Source organism: Manis javanica, chromosome 17 (assembly GCF_040802235.1).
Source record: "Manis javanica isolate MJ-LG chromosome 17, MJ_LKY, whole genome shotgun sequence".
NCBI classification, from domain to species: Eukaryota; Metazoa; Chordata; class Mammalia; order Pholidota; family Manidae; genus Manis; species Manis javanica.
Window position 1 is genome coordinate 5470587 of NC_133172.1, and position 24352 is coordinate 5494938.

General features: G+C 51.4%; 2 protein-coding genes and 1 long non-coding RNA gene across 6 annotated transcripts; 2 read left to right on the top strand and 1 right to left on the bottom strand.

Moving 5' to 3' along the window:
- Positions 1-2689: 2689 nt before the first annotated feature.
- LOC140847152 (uncharacterized) lies at positions 2690-6443 on the bottom strand. The gene is made up of 2 exons (XR_012126829.1): positions 6314-6443; positions 2690-3968 (listed from the first exon to the last, which is right to left on the bottom strand). It is a non-coding gene; the product is annotated as an uncharacterized lncRNA (long non-coding RNA).
- Positions 5397-9137, top strand: LOC108386820 (kallikrein-7). 3 transcript variants are annotated; one of them, XM_037025937.2, is made up of 6 exons: positions 5474-5565; positions 5838-5971; positions 6338-6497; positions 6689-6936; positions 7141-7277; positions 8856-9137. In XM_037025937.2, the coding sequence occupies exons 2-6, from the start codon at positions 5899-5901 to the stop codon at positions 9009-9011; spliced, it is 774 nt and encodes a 257-aa protein (XP_036881832.1). In that variant the 5' UTR covers positions 5474-5565; positions 5838-5898; the 3' UTR covers positions 9012-9137. The 3 variants fall into 3 exon arrangements, with proteins under 3 accessions (XP_073082503.1, XP_036881832.1, XP_017500389.1); XM_017644900.3 differs by having other exon boundaries at positions 5511-5565; positions 5872-5971; XM_073226402.1 differs by lacking the exon at positions 5838-5971 and having other exon boundaries at positions 5397-5565.
- A 4575-nt stretch (positions 9138-13712) lies between these two features.
- KLK6 (kallikrein related peptidase 6) lies at positions 13713-21116 on the top strand. Of its 2 annotated transcripts, XM_017644902.3 has the most exons (7): positions 13713-13840; positions 14416-14510; positions 14899-14946; positions 15139-15295; positions 17816-18063; positions 19159-19295; positions 20424-21116. In XM_017644902.3, the coding sequence occupies exons 3-7, from the start codon at positions 14901-14903 to the stop codon at positions 20574-20576; spliced, it is 741 nt and encodes a 246-aa protein (XP_017500391.3). In that variant the 5' UTR covers positions 13713-13840; positions 14416-14510; positions 14899-14900; the 3' UTR covers positions 20577-21116. The 2 variants fall into 2 exon arrangements, with proteins under 2 accessions (XP_017500391.3, XP_073082506.1); XM_073226405.1 differs by lacking the exon at positions 13713-13840 and having other exon boundaries at positions 14255-14510.
- The last annotated feature ends 3236 nt before the right edge of the window (positions 21117-24352 follow it).

The following is a 24352-nucleotide window of genomic DNA, read 5'->3' on the forward strand; positions in this document are numbered from 1 at the left end:
CGCAAACCCAGCAGAAACAAAGACTTCCTTTCTCCTGGCATCTTGATATTACACACAGGGGAGAATTCTGATTGATCCTCCTTGAACGGAGCCCACCCCTTGGATCGACATTATTGCCAGGGATGAAGCCGTGCCCTTGTTAGTTTGGCCAGTGTCATGCCAGTGGTTGGGTGAGCCAGTGGAAAGGTGTGGAGAACTATGATTAGCAGTGTCACCAGAACTATATGAAACGAGGGGACAGCTTCCCCAAAGAAGTTCAGGAGCTGTTCTTGAAAGAAGAGGCAAGACAATCCAGGAAGTCGGGTACAATGGGCCTCCAGAACCCTAGGGGCTGAGTCAGGAGGTGCCAGGGCCACAGTGTACAGGATTCCTCCGGGCAAGACACAGCTGGCAGGAGAGCCAGAAGCCAGCACTCAGGTGTGCTCATGAGCTGGAAGATGAGTCATTAGGCACGGGTTCAGGACATAGGTCTGAGGTCGAGGGAGGTATGAAGCTGCGTGTCTGTGTGGGACTTAGGGACCGGTGCTGGTGCTAAACCAAAGGGCATGGGGGGGCTGGGATTTTTGGCTGTCATCTACACGGGGCTATGCACCATTAATAGGACCGTGGGATCCCAAGTCCATTTGGAACCAAATAAGACTCAAGGGTGTGTGAGGGTGTCCCAGGGAAATTCCCTTCTCAGAGCGTGGGTTTGTGTAATCATGTTACTGTAGGCAATCTCCCGCGCTCGAAGTCTGCCCTTTCGGACTCTTCAGTGCACAACTTTGAGCAAAGGATCTAACCTCTTTTAAATCTTCATTTTCTTGTCTATAAAATGGGGAAGATAATCATCACTTGGATCCGGGTGAGGAATAGACGGGCTCTAAGAAGCGCCTGACACGTCACACAATGGGTACTGAAGAAATGAAAGCTGCCTCGTCCACTGGGTGGTGGGGAAAGGAGCTAATATTAATTCAGTGCTTGCTTTGTGTCCATCCATTTCTCTTTCATAATTTTATGTAATCCTTCCATATGCCTTGGGAAGTAGATTTTGCTCTCCCCTGCTTTAGAGAGGGGCAAGGTGAGGCTCAGAAAAATCAAGTCATTTACCTGAAATCAGAGGGCGGACAGCTGGGATTCGCACCTAGGTTGGTCTTACCTGTGGGGCCAAGTACTTTCTATCACACCCTGTGGCTGAATGGCTCGGAGATCAAGGAAGGACTCAGTGTAAAGTTGGCAGATCTAGAGATGACAGTGGTTTGCAAACTAGTATTTATTTAAGTACCCCCTATGTTCCCTGGTCTGGGCTAGGCCCTAAAGAAAATACCAGTGAGCACCAGACACATTCCCTCTGCTCCTGAAAACCAGTGTTTTGCAACAAAATCAGATTAAATAATGAAGAACACAGAAGGAAACAGGCAAAGCACAGCAGGAGAGAAGTTCTGGTGGTTTCACAGTGAAGAACAGGACTCCAGAGGAACATTGCAACTTCCCTGGATTTTAGCAGAATGAGGAGAGAGCAAGTCAAAGAGAAAATCCAGGGATGAAAATTTTGGTAGGAGATAACAAATGGAAAGTCTTGTTGAAATTCCTCTTTGGAAAGCCAGGAGGAAAGATACAGATTTCTCACTCGTGGGGCTGTGAGGGGAAGTGGTTTGGGGTCACCCCCTACTTGATTTGGGACCCAAGTCAGGAAGGTCAACACCCCTCAAAGTCAGGGTCCCTCTGTGGAACTGGTGGGGTCAGGTGCCCAGGTTCTGGCATCTGATTTTTGGATTTAATGAGAGTTGGTGTCTCAGAAGGTTTGGAGACTTAGCTTGGATTTTGCCATTACAGGATCAACATCAGTATGGTATTGTTGGTAGACTTTATGTTAGAGTTTGTGTGGAATTGGTAGCGTGTGGAGTTGGAAAGATGAAGATGAGAATGGGGAAAGAGTTGGTCTTGGAAATGAATATGAGATTTCATGTAGAAATTGGTTTGGAGATGAGAATAGGGCCAGGACTGGAGTCAGAGTGTTAAGACTGGTGTGAGTTGGGAATGGAGAGGATGTCAGGAAGGGCTTCCTGGAATATGACAGGGATGGAGACCATGGCCTGGTCTGTGCATGGAGTCAGGTTTGGGACCGAGGCTATGGTAACATTCAGTGTTGGGGTTGAGGTTGAGTTTGGCTTATGGTTAGGAATTCAGGGTTTGGGTCAAGTGTCAGAGTTAAGGTTGACTGAGGTGTGTGTCAGAGCCTGAGTTGATACTTGGAGTCAGGAACTTGGTCCGGTACTAGGTTCCAAATTGAGGTATATGCTTAGACTTGGTCAAGGACGAAGCAAAACTGAGAGTGAGGGTTGGGTATGTGTTGAGGTTTTGGGTGAAGATTCCAACTGATGTCAAGACTGGTGTTGAGAATTGTGCTGAAATAAGGATTGGAGTTAGAATTATGCTTGACATCAGGGACTGAGGACTTTATCACCATCTTATGAGCACTTGAATCATATTCAACCAGCCCTTCTCAGTGAATGGCACCACCACCCACCAAGCAAGGGACTTTAAAGCCTTAACATCAGTCTGTCCCACCACAGCCTCCATTCAATCCATTGCCAAAGCCTATTGATTCTCTTTCCTAAATACATCTTGAATCCACCCAGTTATTACCATCTCCACCTCCTGAATGGCTTTGTCCAAGTCACCATCATCTCTCATCTGGACCATAGCAATAGTTTCCTTATGTCTCCACATACCCTTAAAATCCATCCTTCACATAGCAGTCCAAATGACATCTTGAGAATAAAAATCTTGTTATGTCACTTTCCCCAACTAAATTTCAGTGGTTCACCATTGTTCACAGGTTAAAGTCAAACTCACCATGACATACAAGGTTCTTCATTGTCTGGTGCCAGCCTACCTCTGATCTCTGAGCTATATCCATACACCCCTTTCATCTCAGGACCTTTGCACATGCTGTTTCCTCTACATGATACACTTTCCAGGCTTCTTCCATTTTCTTCTAGTTAATGTTTACTGTTGTTTTGACTCTCAGCTAATTGTCACTTCCTGGGTCAAAACCTCTGGAAGTGCTTTCATAATACCCTGCACCTTTCCCTCAGAGCACTTGTTATGGTTATGATTTTCTATTTGTTTATGAAATATTTGATTAGCTTTCTTTTACAGCAGACTGTCAGTTCCTTGAGGAAAGGGACTCTGTCCAAGTTTGTCCACCACTATATCCTCAGCATGTAGCCCAACCACCAGGGAAGAGACTTTGAAGCCTTAACATCCGTCTACCTCACCACAGCCTCCGCCTGGTATATAGCTGGTGCTCAATACATGCCTCTGAAGTGTAGAGGATTGGGTCTGAAAGACGGATGTGGGAGGAGTGCTGGAGAGAGAGGTAGGACTGGAGGCAGGATTGAATCTGTCTATTTTTGTGGCTTCAAATTATAGATTCAAGTGAGAATCGGGTTTGGATTCATGGTTTGAGATCAGATTTGGGATATGAGTTGAGACTTGGCTGCAACATTGAGGTCTTATTAAGGAAGATTTTAGCTATGGGAACTAAAATGCCTAAACCAGGTAGGACACCTGAAGATGCCCTGAGATGAAGAAGTACCATAGTTGGCTAATTCACTAGCTCAGCGCCCTCGTCAAAGACCCTAGACGTCTCCATCTCTCTGGCCATCTGCAGTGTATTGGCTTGTTCTGCCAGTCATGTCTCTCCATGGTCCCAGGAGGGCTGCCATAATTCCAGAATTAATGTCCAGAAGGAACACCAACTAGCAGAAGAAAGGAGAACTCTTCCAGTGTCTCTTATGGAAATAAGAAAGCCTTTTCCAGAAGTGCCCCAGTGGTCTTCCCCTCACTCCTCGTTGGCCAGAGCGGCATCCCATCACATTTCTCAAGCAGTCATGGGAAGGCAGGATACAGCTTCCAGGCTTCGTGCAGGAAAGCGGACAGTCATGGTGAGAAGAAAAGATTATCCAAATGAGGTCTGGCTTCTGCTAGAAAGGAGAAGCAGTGAATGCTTGGCAACAATAATGTGTATTACGGGTTGGATCATGGGATGAAGGTAGTATTGGGTTAGGAGTCAGGACTGAGACAAGATTTGGGCTCAAAGCTGAGGAACCAGTCACATTTTCTGGGTCTGATTTAGAAGCTAGGGTCAATTACTCTTTTAGGAATTTGCCCTCAAGTAATAATCAGACAATAGTTCCCATCTTACTCAAAGTAAAAGACAAAGTCCAACCGTCTTCTAAGACCCATGTCATTGCTTGTCTTTGCCCCCCTTCTCACTTAGCTCCTTTCAAAACAGCTTTCTTACTGGATTCCAGGCATGCGCCTTGCCTAATTCACCTGCCTGTTCCCTCTGCCTGGAATCCACTATCCCTGAGAAGCTGCATGGATCCATCCACCACCTCTTCAAGAGATTTTGCTTAAGTTTCACCTTCACATGGAGTCTTTCCAAATATCTTTCCTAATATTAGAGGCCCAGGAATCCCTGAGAGAGGAGGGAACCAATAACTCACTCTGCGTCGCACTTACAGCCCCCTAAAGTACAAACTATATATATTTTGTACTTATTTTTCTATTCAGTCTCTGTCCACTAGAATGAGAATCTCTGTGAAGGAATCTTTGTCTGCTTTCTTGACAGCTATATCTCCAGGAGGAGAATAATTTCTAGCACAGATGCTCAGTGGCTACTTCCTGAATGAGCACATGAGCAAAGACGAATGTACAAAGAAGTTCATCCTAGCATTATTTTCATTAAAACTATCCAAATAGACTTTGCACTGACTACACAAATCATGGTACAACAATAGTATGGAATATTATGCAACCGTTAGGAAGAAAGAAAGGAGAAACTATCTACACGTATTAAGAGGAAAAATGTTTTTTACAGAGTAAAAAAAAAAGTTCTATTAGATAATGTTTGGTATAGACGTTTTGTTGTAAATATGTAATATGTACAGAAATATGTGTACAATATGAGAAACAGACCAATTTGATAATAGTAAGTAAGCATTTAGTGGGCTGGAGTTAGAGGAAGCATTCTCTTATAAACTTACACCCATATATTAGGGTCGGGAATGGGTTTGGGCTCCAAGACATGACTGGGGTCCAGCCTGGACACTTTCCCACGGGCTGGTCAGAGTTAGGTAGAGGGTCTAGGCCCCCCTGAGAGTGGGGTGGGCACTCAAATGACGTCAGAGGACGACCCAGGCCAAAGCCCATCTGCTGAGCTCGGCCCTCCTGCCCTGGGCAGCTCCTTAGAGGCGGCCCTGGTCCTTCCCTCGGCACAGCCACCAGGGATGGCAGGGCCAGAACGCACAGGGGCCAACGAGGCGGGTACCGCCCTGCCGGGACCTCGGGAGGGAGGGTGGAACAAAAGCAGAGTGAAGCCTATTGCTCTAGCCGCCTCGGGGCCTCGAGATTAACCCAGGATGGGGGCGTCTAGGAGCCAACTCCGCCTGCACCCCAGGGCAACGGGGGCGGGCACAGCGGGTGGCGGCGGTATAAGACGGCGGCGTTCCCAGGACTGGAGACGTTTGGCTCCCTCCTGTGTCTGGAGCAGGGATCAGACCAGGCCCTCCGGAGGTGAGAAGGGGCCTCACGGGGGTGTTGGGGGCTGGATCTGGCTGCACAGGCGACTCCTGCTCCGGAGGGATGAGGGGCTGGAGATCCGGACTGTGGGGGATCTCTTGGGGAAAGGAACTGGGGATCCAGACTTAGGGATGAGAAGGGATGGAAGCCGATTCACTGGTCTGAGAGGAAGGGTGTTGGAGGCCTGGACTCCTGGGCCTGAGGGGGGAGGGGGCTGGGGGCCGGGGGCCGGGACTCCTGCTTCCTGAGCTCTTTGTCCTCCCCAGTCCCAGCGGAACAGAACTTTCCTCTGTCTGGCAGCCCCCCGAGAGGCTCAGAGAGGCCACCATGGCAGGACACCTTTTCCTTCCCCTGCTGATTCTGCTACTGTCCTTAGTCCTGGGATCTGCAGGCCAGGAAGGTGAGGGCCAGACCGGGAGCCCCGAACTCACCTGAACTCACCCCTGGGCATCCCAGCGTCCGCAGGGGCCCTGCCCAGGGCTCCCTTCTCTGCCTCCCTCTGGGCCCCGGGGCCCCTGCGCCCTCCGGACCCAGCCTGCTGCGTTCAGTGTCCCTCCCCCTGGCCTCTTGATGAGATGCTCCTCGGGGTTCCAGGGCTCCTTCTGCCTCCTTCCGTCCTGTCTCCTGGTTCTCTGCACTGTTCTCCGGTTCTGCCTCTGTGTGTCTCTGAGCCTGTCTGGATCTCTGTCTCTCCAAAGCCCTCTGCTGCTGCCTCAGCCTCCCCACAACAGGTGCTACTCACGTTTTCCTCCATGTCTCTATCCAGCCCAGGATGACAAGAGTGGGGAGAAAATTATTAATGGGGTCCCATGTCCACGAGGCTCCCAACCCTGGCAGGTGGCCCTGCTCAACGGCAATCAGCTCCACTGCGGAGGGGTGCTGCTCAACCAGTGGTGGGTGCTCACCGCCGCGCACTGCATGATGAGGTATGCAGCAGGTGGCCGCCCCTCCCGGTCTCTGTACTCCGCCCCCCTGGTTCCCATCCCCCTCCCTCTGGGCCCCTGTCCCCTTCCCTCTGGGTCCCCGTCCCCCTCCCTCTGGGTCCCCATCCCCCTCCCTCTGGGCCCCTGCTCCCCTCTCTCTGGGTCCCTGTCTGAATGTCACTCCCTTCTCCCAGCCAGTACAACGTGCACATGGGAAGTGACAGTCTGAGTGATGCCATGGGCCAGAACATCAGGGCCACAAAGTCATTCCGCCACCCCGGCTACTCCACGAAGACCCATGTTAATGACATCATGCTTGTGAAGCTAAGTAGACCCGCCAGACTGTCACCCAGCGTGAGGAAAGTCAACCTGCCCTCCCGCTGTGACCCCCCGGGGACCACATGCACCGTTTCTGGCTGGGGTACCACCACCAGCCCTGCTGGTGAGGAGGCCTCAGTGACTCAGGAGCCCCCAGCACGCCCCTCTCCCCCCAGACCCAGGAGACGGAGAGTCAGGCCCCCCTTCCTCACCTAAACATGGAGCCCTGAGCGCCCTCCTCCTTGGGCCCAGGGCCCCTGCCCCCTCCCCATCAGCACGCAGGGGGCTGCAGGCGCAGGCCCCTGGCTGACCGCCCGCTCCTCCCCAGTGACCCTCCCATCGGAGCTCATGTGCACGGAGGTGAGGCTCATCTCCGCCCAGGACTGCAGGAAGGTCTACAAGGACCTGCTGGGAAACTCCATGCTGTGCGCCGGCATTCCCGGCTCCAATACCAACGCCTGCAACGTGAGACTCCCCTGTCCCCAGCCCTGGGGCTTCTGACTGCTTCCTCCCAGCACAGGGCCGCCCCTCCCCTCTCTCCAGAATCTGTGGATCTGGCCCTGGTGCTGAGCCCCCACACCCTCAGACCCGCTTCCCTAGCTCTACCACGTTCTCTGCTTAGATCAGGAGTGGGACCCCCAGAGGGCTGGCGTGGCCCTGGGGATGGGATAGAAAGTTGAATGGGAGGGAATGGGGGTGGGAAAGGTGAGGCTGGAACCAGAGGTAGGCAGGTGAGGCGCTCGCTTCGAGCTTAATCAAGGGGCTGTCAAGAAACAGTAATCAAGACAAATCATATTCTACTAATGCAGTATTTTTTTAAATCAATGCAAAAGTCCATGATGAACAAAATATCAGAATTTTCAGAAAGAGCAATTGGTTTTACTGAATTTTCCATTTGTCCCAAGCTCCAACATGGTTCAGCAGAGCACTGTACTGACCCTCCCTTTATCTAAAGTTGGGGTGCCTTGTTCATCATGGATTTTTTCATATTAAATTTGATTTTTTTATATTGCATTAGAAATACATTAGAATATGATTTATTGCAATGACTGAGATTTCGCGCCTGAGCTAATGTCTCACTCACCTGGTCCAGGTCCTGGTGGTAGGGAGCACCACCTCTTCTCTCCTCTTTGTAACCCCTCCACCCCTGAACTCCCGTCTTTCCACATCTCTCTTTACACTTAATTTCATTCCCTTATTTTCCTACGTCTGTCCCTGTGTTGGGATCTGTCCCTCTCCCGTTCCCTACCCCTACATTTCTGCTCTCTATCCTCCTTCTCCTTCCCCTGTCCCCCCATCCCCTTCTCTAACTCTCTCTCCTCTTTGGCTCCTTCGCCCTGCATCTGTCTCTCTCAATATTCCATTCTTTGCTCACATCAGCAACCTCAGTTTTCAGGGAAGATAGGAAAGTGTGTTTTAGGAACGGGTGACAGGATAGGTAGGGATGTGTGTTCTAGAAAATTGGGGGGGTTCCCCTTTTCCCCCTACTGAAGGCTGCCTTCATGAGTGTGCAAGCTGCGTCGTGCCACAAGCCTGCCCTAGTGAGAGTCCCTGCTTCGTTTAACACACTCCTGTTGCTGTCTCGAATTTCTTGATTTTTGAACAAGGGGCCCACATTTTCATTTTGCACTGGACCCTATGAATCATGTCATCAGTTCTGCCCCTGCTTTCCAGGACCACCCTGTCCCCCTTTCAGGCTGTAGGGAAACGTATCCATTCCCTGGAGATAAGATTCCCTCTCACACTGGTTTGGCCCCCGGGTCCTTAAAGATGGAAAGGAAGTGGGGCGCTGAGCCCCGGAAGCCCCGCCCCCTTCCCCATGACTTGTCCCATTGGCCAGGACTCAAGCCAGCATCTTCAGAGAATCTGGTTTGTTCTCTCCCTAGTAACATTAAATCTTGCTCTCCCATTGGTCCCCAGAGACAGTGGGTCTCTTCCCATTGGCCAGGGTGATCTGTCAGAGCAAAGACTTGAAGACTGTGGGATATTTGAGACCTCAGTGGTTGCTCTGAAGCCAGAGCTAACCTGCTCTCTCCTCTTCAGGGTGACTCAGGCGGACCTCTGGTGTGCAGAGGTACTCTGCAAGGCCTGGTGTCCTGGGGAACTTTCCCTTGCGGTCAACCCAATGACCCGGGTGTTTATACCCAAGTCTGCAAGTACATCGATTGGATAAACCAGACCATGAGAAGTCATCGTTAATCTCACCATACTCCCATCTCTCCATCTATGCGTCCTGGAACAGGAGATTCCCAGAAATAAGGACATCAATGAGTTATAGTCATATTTGACTTTACCTTTCAAAGACATATTAAAACCTCAACAATATGCTGTGTGTGTAAATCAGTCAAATGAGCAAGGCTCTTAAACCAAAACAAGAAACACAAAAACCCAGTGCTGGTAAAGATGCAGTGAGACTTTCACTCTCGACCTCTGGAACTATATATAAATTGAGTGGTTTTTATGGAAAACAGCTTGGCAAGGTGACCTGAGACCCTTATTCACTGCCTTTGATCCAGTAATTCTAGTTCTAGGAAGATCCTACTTAAAAAAAAAATTCAAGTGTGGAGCAAGGTTTGAGTTCATCACCTTATTTATCATAGTAAAACAGCAGAAACACTGCACATGTCCTAAATTAGTGGATTGTTTAAACAATCCTATTTGGGATAAGAATATTATGAAGCTGCTAAAGATAATAATATTGTAGAATTGTTATGCAAGAATAACCATACTATAGATGTAAATGAAAAAAGGAAGGTACAACAATATATATGTATGTGATCCTTGCCATGTAAAAGGAACTGTTCATGGAGTAAATCTGAAAAGATACACACCACACTGTATATGTTGGGTGTCGTGGGGTGCCTCCTGCCTTCCATTTACGTTTCTGTGGACGTACTCTTCTTTAACTTGAACAATAGTGGTGGAAAAGCCTTACAGATCTAATTTTGGGGAGAGGGAACCCTTAAGAGAGGGAGACCGGAAAGAAGACAGTATCTGGCTTTGAGCCCTCAATGGCCCCCTGTCCAGGGGCGTTCCTCTCTCCATATCCCAGGTCTGTTTTATCCCATCTGTAAAATGGGGGAGAGAGGAAGAGAAGGGAGAGAGGGAAGAAGGGAAGAAGGAGACAATATGCCTACTTGATGAGGGCGGGAAGGGGCGTGAAAGTGCTTCTGAGCATTTCACAGGTGACAAGCCAGAAGAGAGGGAGGTTTTCAGGAAGGACAGGACCGACAGGTGGATGGGACACCTGGGTCCTGCAAAGCCTGCCAAAAGTGAGCACCCAGCATACCAGGACCCAGCGGAGGACAGCGCTGGAACGTGGATAGGTGGGCTTCTCTTCCCAGAGGAGGCAGGGAAGCGGGCTCTGGAAGGGAGGCGTCCCCCGTGACTCAGAGCCTGGCCACGCCCCCTGCCTCTGCCATCAAAGGCTCCCTGGGCAGTCACACCTCAGACTGTTGACAGGCTGTGACAGGGGTGTCTCCAGCTCAGGACTCACCCTCCTACCTGTCTTTCCAGTTTTCCCTCAGAATTTCTTGTTAGCCAACATCCTGCAGATGCTTCCTCCTGGCATTTCATATACCTTCTGAGTCTCTCCTAAGCCCCGCACCTCCCGACCCTCCCCCATACCGCAGAAATTCTGCCGCCACCCACTCTCTACACACAGAAGGCTACGCGCCCACCTTCCCCAGACCCAGGAGTCCAGCCCCGAGCCCCATCCTGCCTCTGGATTAATGTCAAGCTTTAAGGAATGCCAAGGGCTTGGGGCCAGTTTGTCCTAGTGGAGCTCTATCAACTTCCCTTCTGCCCAAACAAGGCACTCCAAATCAATAGTCAATCTAAAACTTTAAAAAGCAGCAAAACATTGCAGTGGCACTCAGTCAGCATAGAGGTGTCAACTGGATGCAGCAGGAGACGCCTGGCCTTGCTCCCTGGCAACTCCTGTGTACAAGTCTGGAGATGCATGGTTTGCAGTGACTTGAGACACTTAAACTCCCGGTGAACTTAAAAAAAAAACACATACCTTCATTCTTCTCGCCCAGACAGTATTGCATCGTAGTTAAAGCCACTAACTCTCGAACTAGGCTTCTCGGGGTCCAATCGGAGCTCTGGCACCCCCAAGCTATCTGCTTTTGAGCAAATGACTTCCCCATCCCCTTTCCTTCATCTTTGAACCCACTTCCCAGGGCTGTTATGAAGATTAAATAAGTTTCATATTCAGAAAATGCCAGAAAGTTGCCTGAAAGATGAGCCTTCTCTGAGTGTGTGTTTTAATTGTTCATGACTTTTTCCTGCTTATAGTCTCATAAAGTTTTCTTATAAAACATTTTCTTTATTGAAGACTTTTGCAGAGCCTGTCAGTTTGGAGAAACACATACTGTATGTATATAAGCTTGCATGGCACATGGGGATGGCAAAACTGTGATGGCCACTGGCAAGTGCCCAGAACTGGGGACTTTATTCACTCAGTAAGAGGTTCCTCCACTCCCCACTGCCTACTGCCTACCGCCTTTCCCATTCGGCTCTCAACAAGTCCTCCCAAGGCCACCCATTTCACAATTAGGAAGGTAGACCCGATGCAGGCACCAAGAGATGGGTCGAGTGCCCTGCCACGTTGGAAGCTGGGTTGGAAATTCAGGTTCCACCATTTCCAGGGTGTTTGATGTTGAGAAACTGACGTCCCTTTTCTGAGCCTCCATTTTCTTTGCTGTAAAATGGGGGTGGGTGTAATGGAGTCATTTAGTCATTTGGTCAACAATTCTGAAGGTTTCCTCTAGACTGGGTTCTATGCAGGTGCTTGGGACACAGGAGTGAGTCAGCCTGGGTGCCTGCCCTCAAGGAGCTCGTGGTCCAGTGGGGGAGACGGACGTAGATACACATGCTCATGTGTGACTTGAGGGAGGCACCTGTTGTAGGATCCTAGAAGAGAGAGCGACTAACCCAAACTGCTGGAGGTAGAAGTTGGGTGGTGTTCAGGGAAGGCTTCCTGAAGGAAGTGATGTCTAAGCAAAGACTTGAAGGACAGGTTATTGTCAGAAGAAGAGCATCCTGGGAGGGGGACTAGCATGGGTGAAGGCTTAGATGTCAGAAGGCATGGTATGGCTCAAGAAAGCTTCAAGGAATCTCCTCTGCTGGAGCACCAAGAGCCGAGAGAGAGAGAGACGAGGGGTAGGAGCTGGGCTGTGCAACATGATAGCCAGCCACCCCAGGGGCTCCTTACCTTTGAAATGCGGTGAGTTTCAATGGAGTCACATTGTCAGTGTAAAAGACATGTGAGATTCTAAACACTTACTGTGCAAAAAACAAGAAGGCAATCTATCTCTTTACATCCTTCTTCTTTTGATTTCACGTTGGAATGAAGATAGTTTGGATGTGTGGGGTTAAATGAAATGTTAAAATGAATTCTTCTTGTTTCTTTGTGTCCCTTATCTTTAAGTTGTGGCTACTAGACAATTTAAAAGTGCATGTGTGCCTGGCACTATATTTCTATCGGCCAGGACCGCTCTGGGCACTGTAGGTCTCGCAGCACCAGGCTGAAGGTCCTCCAGTGCTTTGTCCCAAGGGCAATGGGGGACCCAGGGCAGGGCTCTCAGCAGGACAGGGGCAGGGCTGGCTCTGGATGCAAGAAGCCTCCTCTGGAGCCAAGGGAAGGATACGGAGGATGGGAAAGAGCCTGGCAGGTTGGGGGGAGGATGGTCCCGGTGGAAAGGAACATTTGGAGCTGGGGCCAGCGACAAGGGGTCAGAGGAGGGGTCCTTATAAAGAAAGGAGACAGAGGGACAAGGCTTGGGGATCGGGAGGTTGTGAGAGGTCCAGCCTGGGGTCCGGGAGGCTGGTGAGTCCTGAGAGGAAGACTCCATCCAGTGCGGACACGCGTGCGAAGGGCCTGGAGGAAGCGGGGGCAGGCGGAGCGGCCCCAGGGAGTATGTTAAATGCCAATGGATTTTCACCCCAAGAATGATGGGAGCCAAGCAAAGACTGTGGCAATTAGATTAAATACAAGCAGAAAGGTTGCCCATAGTAGGCCCGAGCTGGCGCTAAAGAGAACATTCTTGCTATCAGTTGCCCTTATGACCCAATGACATCCCCATAAGCCCTATTTCCTTTCTGCACCTCCCCGTCCCCAGTGTCAGCCACACACGCTGGCTCCTCCGGCCCACACTCACCACACGCCAGGCCTGTTCACCCCATCCTCTCCTGACCAACACCTGGCTTGGCCTTCAAGGCCCAAGTTCAAAGACATCTCCTCAACTGCCCCTGGATTTCTCTGTGGCTGCCAGGGCCCCCATTTCACACTCCCATGTCACTCTCAAATTCCTTGCACCCCTGCTTATTCCCACGTCTCCCCCTACATGCTGAATTTCACTAACTAGCCCAGAAACCCCACCGCTGCTCCCCATTCACCCAACACCCCTCTGTGTACACCCACATTTCTGGAATTGCAGGAGGAAGCTAGGGGAAGGTGGGAAGAGAGGGACTTGGTGTGGCAGAGACTCAGAGAATCAAGGGGAAAGACAGAGATACCAAGGAAAAGATGCAGAAAGGCAGAGAGAGAGAGACATAATAGAGGCACACAGCGATAAACACCGACACACACAGAGACAAAGAGAGAGACAGACATGCAAACACCTCCTCCAATGCCAAGGGGACAGATGGACAGGGAGGCCTCAGAGCTGGGCAGACTGGGAGGAGGGGGTCCAGAGGGTCACACGTCCTGATATTCCGGCAGAGGCGGTGGACAAAGGACAGCAATAGGACTGACTGTCAGATGGGAACAAAGCAAGGCGATTGATGCCGCCGCCCGCCTGCCCGGAAGAGAGGTTGAGAAACGGAGCTGCTAGGAGCATGGCACTGGGTGCTGGGGGAGGACAAAGCCCAATTGTCACAGGCCCCTTTTCCCATAGCACTTGGGCCTGTGCCCCAGCCCAGGGCAGGGGCGGGTGCCAGATTGGTGACACATGCTTTCTTGCTGGCTGGTCTCTCGTGGGGACACGGAGGTCGTCAGCACCCACAGAGGGACTTCCGGGCAGGTGCGTGTATCACCCCCACCCCACTGAACCCTCTGTCCCCAGAGGGAGTCCTGCAGGTCCTGTGCACACACAGACAGAGGTGATGGGATTGCTGGAGGCTAAAGGGCTCCGTTTGCTGGCCTGGCTGCTGGCCTTTGGGCCCTCAGACGCTTTCTTGGCCAACCTAGAAGTCTGGGGACTGAGGAGAACCAGATGCATCTTTCCCTCCTTTGGACCCAGGAGTGCAGCCCCCAGGGCACTCAGGGACCAGTGCCCACCCCCCCAGCCTGCGCCCAAAGCCTGGTTCTGGGGTGGGGGAAGCAGGAGGAGAACCACAGACACAGGGCAGCTGGAATGTGTGTGGGAGGCCTGGGTGAGGAGCAAAGGGTGTGGCGCCTCCTGCCTCAGGGGCTGGGGAGGCAGGGGTTAAAGGCAAGCACCACAAGCTCCTGCACAGAAGACCTGCCTCCGCCAGGGAGGTCAGGGAGCCCCTGTACCTGTCCCACCCAGGGCCCCTGCGCGCCCCACATCCTCTGCTTTCTGGCTGCGATTAGGAGGCATCTGCCCAGCCTTTGAGGTCCCATCTCTCCTCACAGCTCCCTGCATCTCTGACTTTCTGCCCCTCTGTCTGCCTGCCTGCGGCACGTGCCGCCCCTGGCCTCAACCCAGGAATCCCTCCACCGGGCAGCGGGTAAGAGCACACTGCACCCCAGAGCCTGCAGGTATGGGGGCGAGCGACAAGGGGAGCACAGGAAACAGCAGCTGAGCCCAGGGGCAGAGGAACGTGGGGGGCCTCCTGGGCCAGCCCACTCCTGGTACTCGGCAGGCAAAGCAGAGCCAGAGAGGGACAAAGACTGCGTGAACGCCGTTCTGGGAGCAGCCGCCCGCCAGATGTGCTTCTGGGCTCCCGCTGCCGCCTGCCTCCAAGGGACTCTCGGATGGAAGAAGGGGGCTGAGGACACGAGAATTCAGGAGGCGAAGCAAAGGACAGGCGTGCAGGGCCGGGAAAGCCCAGGGAGGTGGGAGAGGCAGAGGAGGGGGTCCTGGGGACTGATGGAGCCTTTGGCTTCCCCCCGCAGGGATGGGCACGAAGACGCTGATGGTAGCATCGCTCCTGCTGGCCGCAGGTGGGAGAAGGGGAATGGGGACGGGGAGGTTTGGGGGTGGGGAGATGGGGTTGGTTTGGGGAATTGGGTAGCCTAGTTTTGGAGGTGGGGATGGAGATGGTCTTGATGGCAAGACAGAGTTGAGGTTCCCTTGGGGGTGCGCCTGGTACCTCCAGACCTCCTCAGTGATGCAGACCCTCCCTCCGCACTCAGCCCGGGCAGAGGAGCAGAATAAGGTGCTGCACGGAGGGCCCTGCGAGCAGACATCTCACCCTTACCAGGCTGCCCTCTACACCTCAGGCCACCTGCTCTGCGGAGGCGTCCTCATTCACCCACTGTGGGTCCTCACTGCTGCCCACTGCAAAAAACCGTGAGTCTCCACGTCGTGAATGACGACTGGTTGCGATTAGGCGCCGGGGGTGGCTTGCAGACTTCAGGGGTGAAATGACACCCACACGACCCTGTTGCCGTGTGAGGCCATCTGAGAAGCAGGTTCATCTGGCCAGTATTTAACTGAGCACTAAATATGCCAGGCGCTGTTCGGGACGCTGGGGGTAAAGCAATGAAGAGAGCAAGCGAAATCGGCCTTCTTACTGGGGAGTCAGATTGGGCAGGTCCCCTGTAGGAAGCCAAGGAGACAGGGATTTAATCCCAAATGCAGTCGGAAGCCACTGGGGAGATTCAACCAGGGAAGCAGCATGGCCTGACTTACATTTTTAGGGCACGCTGGCTACCATGTGGAAAGAGGAGGTGAAAGGGCACATGTGGTGGGTGCTGCCGCTGTCTGGCAACCTGAGATGGTGGCTTGGGTTGGTGGGGGGAGTGGCAGTGAGACTGGAAGGAACTGAACACCTTCGGAGGTTCTCTGAGACTAAGACTTGGTAATGTGGGGTGGGAAGTAGACATCAAGCAGGGCAGCCTGGGGCTAGTTCTCAGGACACTGTTAATCAATAGATAAACAACAGCTCATCAGTTCCTTCAACGCTAATGTGGGCCAACTGCTGAGTTAAGCAGTTTATATACCCTTCCTAGAATTCCCACAATAGGGGCTCTTGGCAGATGAGAAAACCGAGATCCACAGAAATAGCAAGTGAGCGCTCAAGTGCTTGGAAACCAATCAGTGCCATGCCCACTGTGGGGCAGGGTCTTATGCAAAGTCAAGGACTCAAGGACTTGCAGGGTGGTCTCCCCAAAGCTCAGGACGACCTGGCATCACTGCCCCTTGCCATCCGCTCAGCGCACACTGATTCTAAGCACTCACTAAATGCTAGACATGAGCCGGGCAGTGGGGATTAGCAAGGGAGTAGAGAAATGCACAGGCACAGAAGGACAGTTATTTAACAAACAAACCCTCGAAAAACCATATGATTACAAATTACCCTACGCCCAGTGAAGGAAAAGAACAGGAATGGCTCCCTGAAAGAAAAGAACAGAGTTCCCTACATTACATGGAGGAAGGACTTTCTGAGAAGGTGAAATGCAAGCTGGCATGAATATGAAGTTCGGGGAAGAAGGGAGAGGGCATCTGGGCAGAGGAAATCCAGAGACAAAGGCCCTGAGGCAGAGACAGTCCAGTTCTAAGAAAAGAAAAGTTATCAGTTCACAGGCGCACAGAGGCTGGGGGGATGAGGAACTGTTCATTCTGAGGGCAATGGGGAACCACGGGAGAATTTTGAGCAAGGGAGTGACTCTGATCTGTGTCACAAATATTTATTAAATACCTGTCATGTGCCAGGCACAGGTGTAGGCGCTGAGGATGTTGTATCTGAACAAAACAAAAATCTTGAAATTTTAGAGCTGTACCATCTAACTCAGGGCCCATTAGCCACATGAGGCCAGTTAAGCTTAGGTTACTAAAGATGAAATAAAATTCCCAATCCACAAGCCACCTTTCAAGTGCTCTGCAGCTGCCCGTGGCTAGTGGCCTCTATATCACACGGGGCAGACAGAGAACATTTCCATCACTGCAGAAAGTTCTGTGGAGAAGCACTGCCCCGGTGGGAGGAGCGACAATAAAACAAGTAAATATTAAACAACCCACATACAGTATATCAGATGGTGATGACAAGTCCTCTGGTAGAAAAGAAAGCAGTAGAAAAGGAGGTAGGATTTGCCTTTTCGTGAGGATATTTGCATTTATTGTTTGGGTTGCCAGGGAAGGCCTCACTGAGGAGGTGAGATCTGAAGGAGGTGAGGGACTGAGCCACAAAAATATCTGGGGGAAAGGTTTGCCAGCAGAGAGAACACCAGTGCAAAGGCCCTGGGGTGAGAAGATGACTGTGGTGCTCAAGGGAAGGCAGAGAAGCCAGTGTGGCTGGAGCAGAAGAAGAGAGGGGGAGAATAGGAGGAGATGATACCTAGGAGGTGATGGGAGCAGGTTGTGCAGGGCCTTGGAGGCCATGGTGAGAACTTTGGCCTCTACTCTGAGTGAAGTGGGAGTCATGGAAGGGTTCTGAGTAGATGAAGGGCAGGGCCTGTTTATGCTGTTAAAATACTTCCGACTGCTTTGCAGAGAATAGACCGTAGAAAGGCCAAGGCGGGCACCAAGGGAGTCGGATGAGGCAGCTCCTGGCAGAGCCCAGGTGAGAGAGGACGGCCCCTCAGACAGTGGGGGAGGTGAGAGGTGGTCAGGTTCTGGATATACTTTGGAGAGCCAAGAGCATTTCTGGACAGTTTGGATGTGAGGCACGACAGAAAGAGAGTCAAGAATAGTCACAGTGGTGATTCTGGAGAGATGGGGTTGTCATTTCCTGAGCTGGGGAGGCCTGAGGGGGGCAGACCAGATGGCTCCTGGCGGCACCAGGCCACCCCCACCTCCTGCCACAGCCAGCTCTGGGGTCTCAGCTGCAGCTCGCGGGTCCAGGTGAGACCCAGGCCTCCTCCTTCCCAGGAATCTTCAGGTCTACCTGGGGAAGCACAATCTCCAGCAAAGGGAGAGTCTCCAGGAGCAGAGCTCTGTTGTCCGGGCTGTGCCTCACCCCGGCTACGACGCTGCCACACATGACCAAGACATCATGTTACTGCGCCTGGCACACCCGGCCAGATTCTCTGTGCACATCCAGCCCCTGTCGCTGGAGAGAGACTGCTCGGCCAACCACACCAGCTGCCACATCGTAGGCTGGGGCAAGACAGCAGAGGGTCAGTAGGAGGAGGAGGACTGGGGAGCAGCCAATGGGTCGTGGGTCCTGGGGGAGGTGGCCTAATGAGGAGGACCAATGGGGCAGTGTTTCAATGGGTGAAAGGTGACTTGGGAGGGAGGGAAAACTTGAGAGCAAACAGCCAGTGAGGAAAGTGGACCAGTGGGTCAGTGGTATGGAGAGATGGGCCGTCAGGTGAAGCGTCAATGAGGACGGGTCACTGGGGAGTTACGAATCAGGAAGGAGGCCAACCATTAAAGGAACCAATCAGGATGCAGTGATGATCCAGGATCAATGGAGGGTCTAATGGAAGAAGAGACATCAGTAAGGTAGTGGAACTAGCTAAAGGATGTGAATTGAGGGAACAAATGGGAAGGAGAAATACACTGGGGGAAGGACTGACTAGGAAAGAGTCGATGGTCAAGAGGCATCACTACAGGAAGGAAGAAGTCCAACAGGTCAGCAGGAACCACTGCAGGTGGGCTTGTCACTGAAGGGCCAAAAAGGAAGGTGGACCCTTAGATAAAGGGCCAATAGGAAGGGTGAACCAATGGGAGAGGGTGGGGCCATTTAGGAAAGGACCAGTAGGGGGGGTAGACCATTGGAGAAAGGGCCAGTAGGAAGGGAGAGCCAACAGGGAAAGAAGGGGCCAATCAGGAAAGGCCAGTGGTCAAGTGGTACCCAGTCAGGATGAACCAGTGGGCAAGAGGGTCCAATGAAGGACAAGAGAGTGTAATAGGGGCGGAACTAATGGAGGAGGAGACTAAGATCTAGTCAGCTGGAACTACTGAAGAAGGGGGGACCAATGGAAGAGACAAGTGGAGGCAAGACCGAGAGAAAGGAAAACCAATAGGAAATGAGGACTCATGAAGAAGGGCAAGTAATGATGAAGATAGGCCAATGGGAGGGAAGAATGATGTGAAGATGGACCAATCAGGAGTCAGGGACAGCAGAAATGGGTTTAGGAATGAAAAACAAATAGGAAGAAGGGACCCATAAGGAAATAAGGACAAATAGAGAAGGGGGGACTTGTAGAGGTTGGAGGATCACTGGGGAAGGGCGGGTTGTGAGGAGGGCCTGGCCCGTCTCTTGGCAGGTGATTTCCCTAACACCATCCAGTGTGCATACGTCCACCTGGTGCCCCGTGCGGAGTGTGAGCATGACTACCCGGGCCAGATCACCCAAAACATGGTGTGCGCTGGGGACGAGAAGTATGGGAGGGACTCCTGCCAGGTGAGGCCACCAGGACCTGCCAGCTACATAGTCCAGGACATAGCAGGCACAAAGAGGGAGAAAGACTCAATTCAACACACAGAGACACACTCAGGGGCAGGCAGAGATACCATGGACAGCCAGCCAAAACAGACAGTGCAGAGACAAGGATGGAAACGGAGAGACAGTCAGGAGGCAGATGAGGCGAGGGGATTGTCCTTTCTCAAACAGAGACCCCTCAAGTACGGCTTGGACGTGGTTATGCTTGAGTGGGGGGCCCAGCTTGGAAGAGAACGAGCTCCAGCCCCCCTCCCAAATACCTTTAACTTGGGTGTCTTCCACCATCATCCATCGGGTCTCCCCTCTTTATGCCGGAACTTACTGCAGTGCATTGAAGGGCCTGCAGAGATCAGACAAGAGGGAGGGGCAGAGAGAAAGTGAGTTGGACAGAGAGAAAGGGCAGGCAGACAAACCCTACTTCTTAGACTGTCTCTCTTTCTGTCCAGTTTTATTGAGGTATAATTGACACCCATCACTTATAAGTTTAGGGCATCCAGCAAAATGTTTGACCGACATGTATTGTGAAATGATCACCACAATTAGCGTGCATCATCTCATAGACAAAACAAACTTTTTTCCTTGTGATGAGAACTCTTCAGATCCAACTCACCTCATGACTTCCTTCTATCCCGTCCAGCAGGCAGGGCTAGAGTCACCACACTGGCCTTACACCCCTAGCACTTCCTTATGTGACTGGATGTTTGGGTGTCCTTTCTTTAGATCTCTCTCTCTCTCTCTCTCTCTCTCTCTCTCTCTCTCTCTCTCTTTCTTTACATATAAATATTATATAATTTATATATATAAATTATAGTACACATTTAATAAATATAAAATTAGACGTAACATGTTTTATTATTTACATATAGATACTCCTCTCTCTCTGACTCTGTGTGTCTCTTCGTGTCCTCTGTCTCTATTCCCCTGTCTGTGTCTGTCTGTCTGTCTGTCTGTCTCACTCTCTCTCTGTTCCTGAGTCTCTCCATCTCTGAGTGCCTTTCTCTCCCTCTCCGAATATCTCTACATCTCCTTCCATCTCTCTGTCTTCCTCCCTTTGTATTTCTGTTGAGATTGTCTCCCTCTTTCCCACAGGGTGATTCTGGGGGTCCACTAGTGTGTGGAGACCGTCTCCGAGGCCTTGTGTCTTGGGGTAGCATTCCTTGTGGGTCCAAGGAAAAGCCAGGAGTCTACACCGATGTCTGCAGATATGGCCACTGGATCCAGAAAACCATTCAGGTCAACTAACCCTGGCATGTGACACCCAACCCTTGACGTGTGACACCTACTAGCTGACTCCAGAATACCTCTGACCAGCAACCTGCCTCCCCTCCACGTGCCTAGATCCAGCCCTTAATGCTTAATAAAGACAGTGATAGTGCAGATTCTCCCTGATTTTACCCCTGGCCCATCCTTGCATCCCTGGGGGTGAGTGGGGATGTGGGCTAAAGTCTCCCGACCCCCACCCCCGCACTAAGAGAATACAGAAAATCCCTGCCATGTGTCTCTCCCTCCCTGGATATTCCGTGCGCTTGATTTCTCCCTGCAGAGGAGTGGCCACAAGTCTGGTGAAACCTGAGCTGGCCACTCAGCTCTGGCACTTGTTGGCTGTGCACCCTAGGGAAGCGCCGTCCTTCGCTGGCAGATTTCTTCATCTGTAAATAAGAGTGACAGCAGCATTTCCTCACAAGGCTTTGGCTGTTGTGAGGAGGATTCAAGATCCTAAGCACGCGAAACACATACAACAGCACTTGGCACACCTGTTTGAACAATAAAGAGTGAATTTTATTTTTAGTGGTGCCTTTGTTTGCATCCAACTCCTGCTTCTCTGAAGCCCAGATGTTCCTTGTTCCCTTTTCCAACCCAGTTTGATTTTTCCTCCCCTCCTGGAAGACTTCCTTGACAGCTAGCCCTCAGGGGTGGCACTGTCCCTTACCCCACTCCTTGTAGCAGCTCTGGCAGGGAGCTAGAGGGCTGGGAGCCGTGTGTGGGCAGCGGTGGAGATCCGACTGGGAAGGATGGCAGGGACCGGATTGCAAAGGACCTCAGGCCCCAGTTTGAGAAGCTGGAGCTTTATCCTGAGGGCAACGGGGAGCCATGGAAGGTGGAAGCAGGACCAGTGTTGGGGCTGTGTGCAGAGAGCGGAGGCCAGGCAGGAGGTGGTACAGGGAGAGATGATGAGGGCTGAGCTGGGGTTGGGGGGCCGGAGCGGGAGACTGAAGAGGAGGTCACCCGCCATGTGAAGGTTGGGTGGGTGACATTCTCAGAGTGGGAAGGACCCACAGAAAGGTCTGGGGATGTGAGAATGTCTGGTGTGCTCCCAGATGGCAAATCATCCCTGACATGGGGAGCTGGGGCTTGAGGCAGGGCAGGTGGGTCACGTGGCTGGAAATGTGGGTCAAAGGGAAATGGTGCCAACTTGGCCTTGATCCTGAAGGCCTTGAGAAAAAGAAGGACAGGGACAGATCTGGGAATTAAACAATGTCACTGCGGTCCATTTGCAGGACAGGGGATGGGTGGGGGGTGGAGAGACAGGAGGTCCCCAAAGACGCGAGGGGAGCAGGCAGGCAGAGCTGGGCGAGGACCCAGGCTTCTGCATGCTTTTTGGGGCTCTTCCATGGGTATGTACCATGCATGATCCAAAGCAAGATACATTCCTCTCCTCCCAAGCCCCAAGGCTCGTCCTCATAGAAGCCTTCTTTTCACAACATCCACTGCACCATCTCTAAGGAAAGCAAAACCACATCTAAGCCAGGTGTCCTCCCGGGGGCGAGTGGAGCAGGGAGAGGCTCCTAGACAGACAGCAAAGGGCCTGACACAGAGGCTGGCATTGGCAGCAGCGGAATATTTAGGAACAGAGGGAGCATCAGAGGTGACAATCCATCTGTTTCACCAATACTTACTGCAACCTTCTTTTTGCTCAGCAGACAGAGTAGGAAGGACTTGGAAGCTATTCTTAAGCAGAGTGGCTGTGCCACAGGAGCTCAAAGTCAAGGACGCATCGTTTTATGATGGAAGAGTGAGAATTTGAAAAGAATGGAATCCCTCTGTTTGAAAAGTCTTTCCAGTTGAAGAAAAAGCACACTTATATGTCTTAAGAACCAAAGAAGGGTGCCAGTTTATCAAAGGGATGTGATGGGAGGGAGTGGCTGATATTTACGAGTACCTGGAAATTTGAAGTGATGTGCACAGCCTGGGCCCGCCTTGACCAACCCTTAGAGAAGTCATGAGCAATAAGCAGAGGCATGAAGTGCACCGGGCTCACCAGGAGGGACCACCTGTGACCGGCCAGGCCAAAATCAACTGCAGTTAATTGAGAGATATTTATCTTCCGTAATGAATAATAATAATAAACACTCTTAGCACCTGCCAGGCACCATTCTAGGGGCTTTATATCTTAATTCACTTAATTCTCACAACGAGCCTCTGAGCTAGGTACCGTTACTGTTCCAAGTTTACAGATAGGGAAACTGAGGTGCAGAGAAGATCCATAGTCTCCCAGAGACTAGGCGGCCAAGCCAGAATTTGAATGCCAGGGGGCCAGCACCAGAGTCGGGAGTGGTAACTGCTCCGCTCTGTGGAATTGGTCTTCCATTCTGCTACGCTTTCAAATTGAGCATGGAAACGTTTAAAGGCCCAGCCCTTAACAGGAATATTTTTTTTGAAGCAGAATCCTGCAGGTTTGGAATTTAAGGTGCTATATGTCTCAGAGAATTATACCTGTTTTAGGGGCAGCCTTATGACTTCAACTTGAAATGGGTTATGGGTCTGCGATCTTTAATTTAGAGTCATATCAATTTTATATCCAGAGCTGGGATATTTGAAAGAATGTAACGTTGATCATTTTTACAAGTATAATATACATGGGGATGTGTCAGTTAAATGCTCCAAGAGCTTTATCTAAAAATTGAAGGACTCTCAGAAGAGATTCAATGTGATTTTTGGAAATGTCATTTAAAATGCTAGAAGATGCTTCATTAGCTTAGCTTGTAAATGGGATGAAATGTTATTATAAAGATCTCTCTAGAATAATAAAAAAAAGACCTATCTAGAATAAAGAGGCTTGTGAGCTCAACTTAAAATACTAAAAGAAAAATACGTTTCTGGATTTTTCACTTTAATGCATGCAATATTAATTGCAACAATCAAAATAGACCTGGGAATAGTTGTGGGTTTTTTCCCTGTACGCAGAAACCTGCCTCAAGAGCTCTAAAACCTCCCTCTCAAGAGGTGCTAGGTTACAGAAGTGAGCAATACATTTCAGTTTTTGCCCTCAAGGAAGGTGAGTTCCACAATGGCAGCCTCTCCAGGCACCTGTGTCCGTGTGGTTCACAGATAGCGCTCAGTCTGGCACACAGTAGGTGTTCAGTAAATTGGTGTTGAATGAGTGTTGAATAAGCTCTTATATCCTTGTGGGAACAGAGACTTGGAGACTCAGTGAGACAGATGTGGAATCAGGGGCAGCAAGAAAAAAGAGTGAGGATGGAGAAGGGGGGTCAGGACTGGGGAGGGAGAAGCCACTTTTGGGGCACCCACCCAGTGCCCCATTTCCTAAAGGGTCAGGAACCACCCATCCCTATCCTGGCCTCCTTCCCTATGAGCAGGTTGCCCTGCCCAGCTCTCTCACCCACACCTGACTGTGCCAGTAGGGCCAAAGGGGCCCCTGGACTGGGTCCCTGTGCCAACTGCAGGGTGAGGGGCGGGAGAAGGGGGTGAAGAATTCCTTGGCAAAGTGGCCTGAGTCTTCTCTGCCTAAAGGGCAGGGCGAGGGAGACGGAGGGACAGAGGGACAGAGAGACACAGATACTTAGAGCCAGTGGCACTGAGAGAGATTGAGAGAGAGAGAGAGAGTACGATGCGGAGACACAGAGAGGAAACCACAGAGACTGAGAAGGGTAGAAGCACAGAGAAAAGAAAGATCCTGGGGAAGGACAGCTACAAAGAGAGGCCCAGGGGCTGTCGAGAGATTCCTGGGGAACCAGAGACACATAAGGGGACAGGGGAAACTTTGAGGGGTGAGGTGG

Bases quoted from the DNA above. Each gene is read 5' to 3' on its own strand.
- KLK6 (XM_017644902.3), top strand. From the start codon at position 14,901: ATGGGCACGAAGACGCTGATGGTAGCATCGCTCCTGCTGGCCGCAG. The intron at 15,296-17,815 runs GTGAGTCTCCAC...CCTCCTTCCCAG, and splicing joins GCTGCCCACTGCAAAAAACC to GAATCTTCAGGTCTACCTGG. The intron at 18,064-19,158 runs GTCAGTAGGAGG...GTCTCTTGGCAG, and splicing joins CTGGGGCAAGACAGCAGAGG to GTGATTTCCCTAACACCATC.
- LOC108386820 (XM_073226402.1), top strand. From the start codon at position 5,412: ATGGGGGCGTCTAGGAGCCAACTCCGCCTGCACCCCAGGGCAACGGGG. The intron at 6,937-7,140 runs GTGAGGAGGCCT...GCTCCTCCCCAG, and splicing joins TACCACCACCAGCCCTGCTG to TGACCCTCCCATCGGAGCTC. The intron at 7,278-8,855 runs GTGAGACTCCCC...TCTCCTCTTCAG, and splicing joins CCAATACCAACGCCTGCAAC to GGTGACTCAGGCGGACCTCT.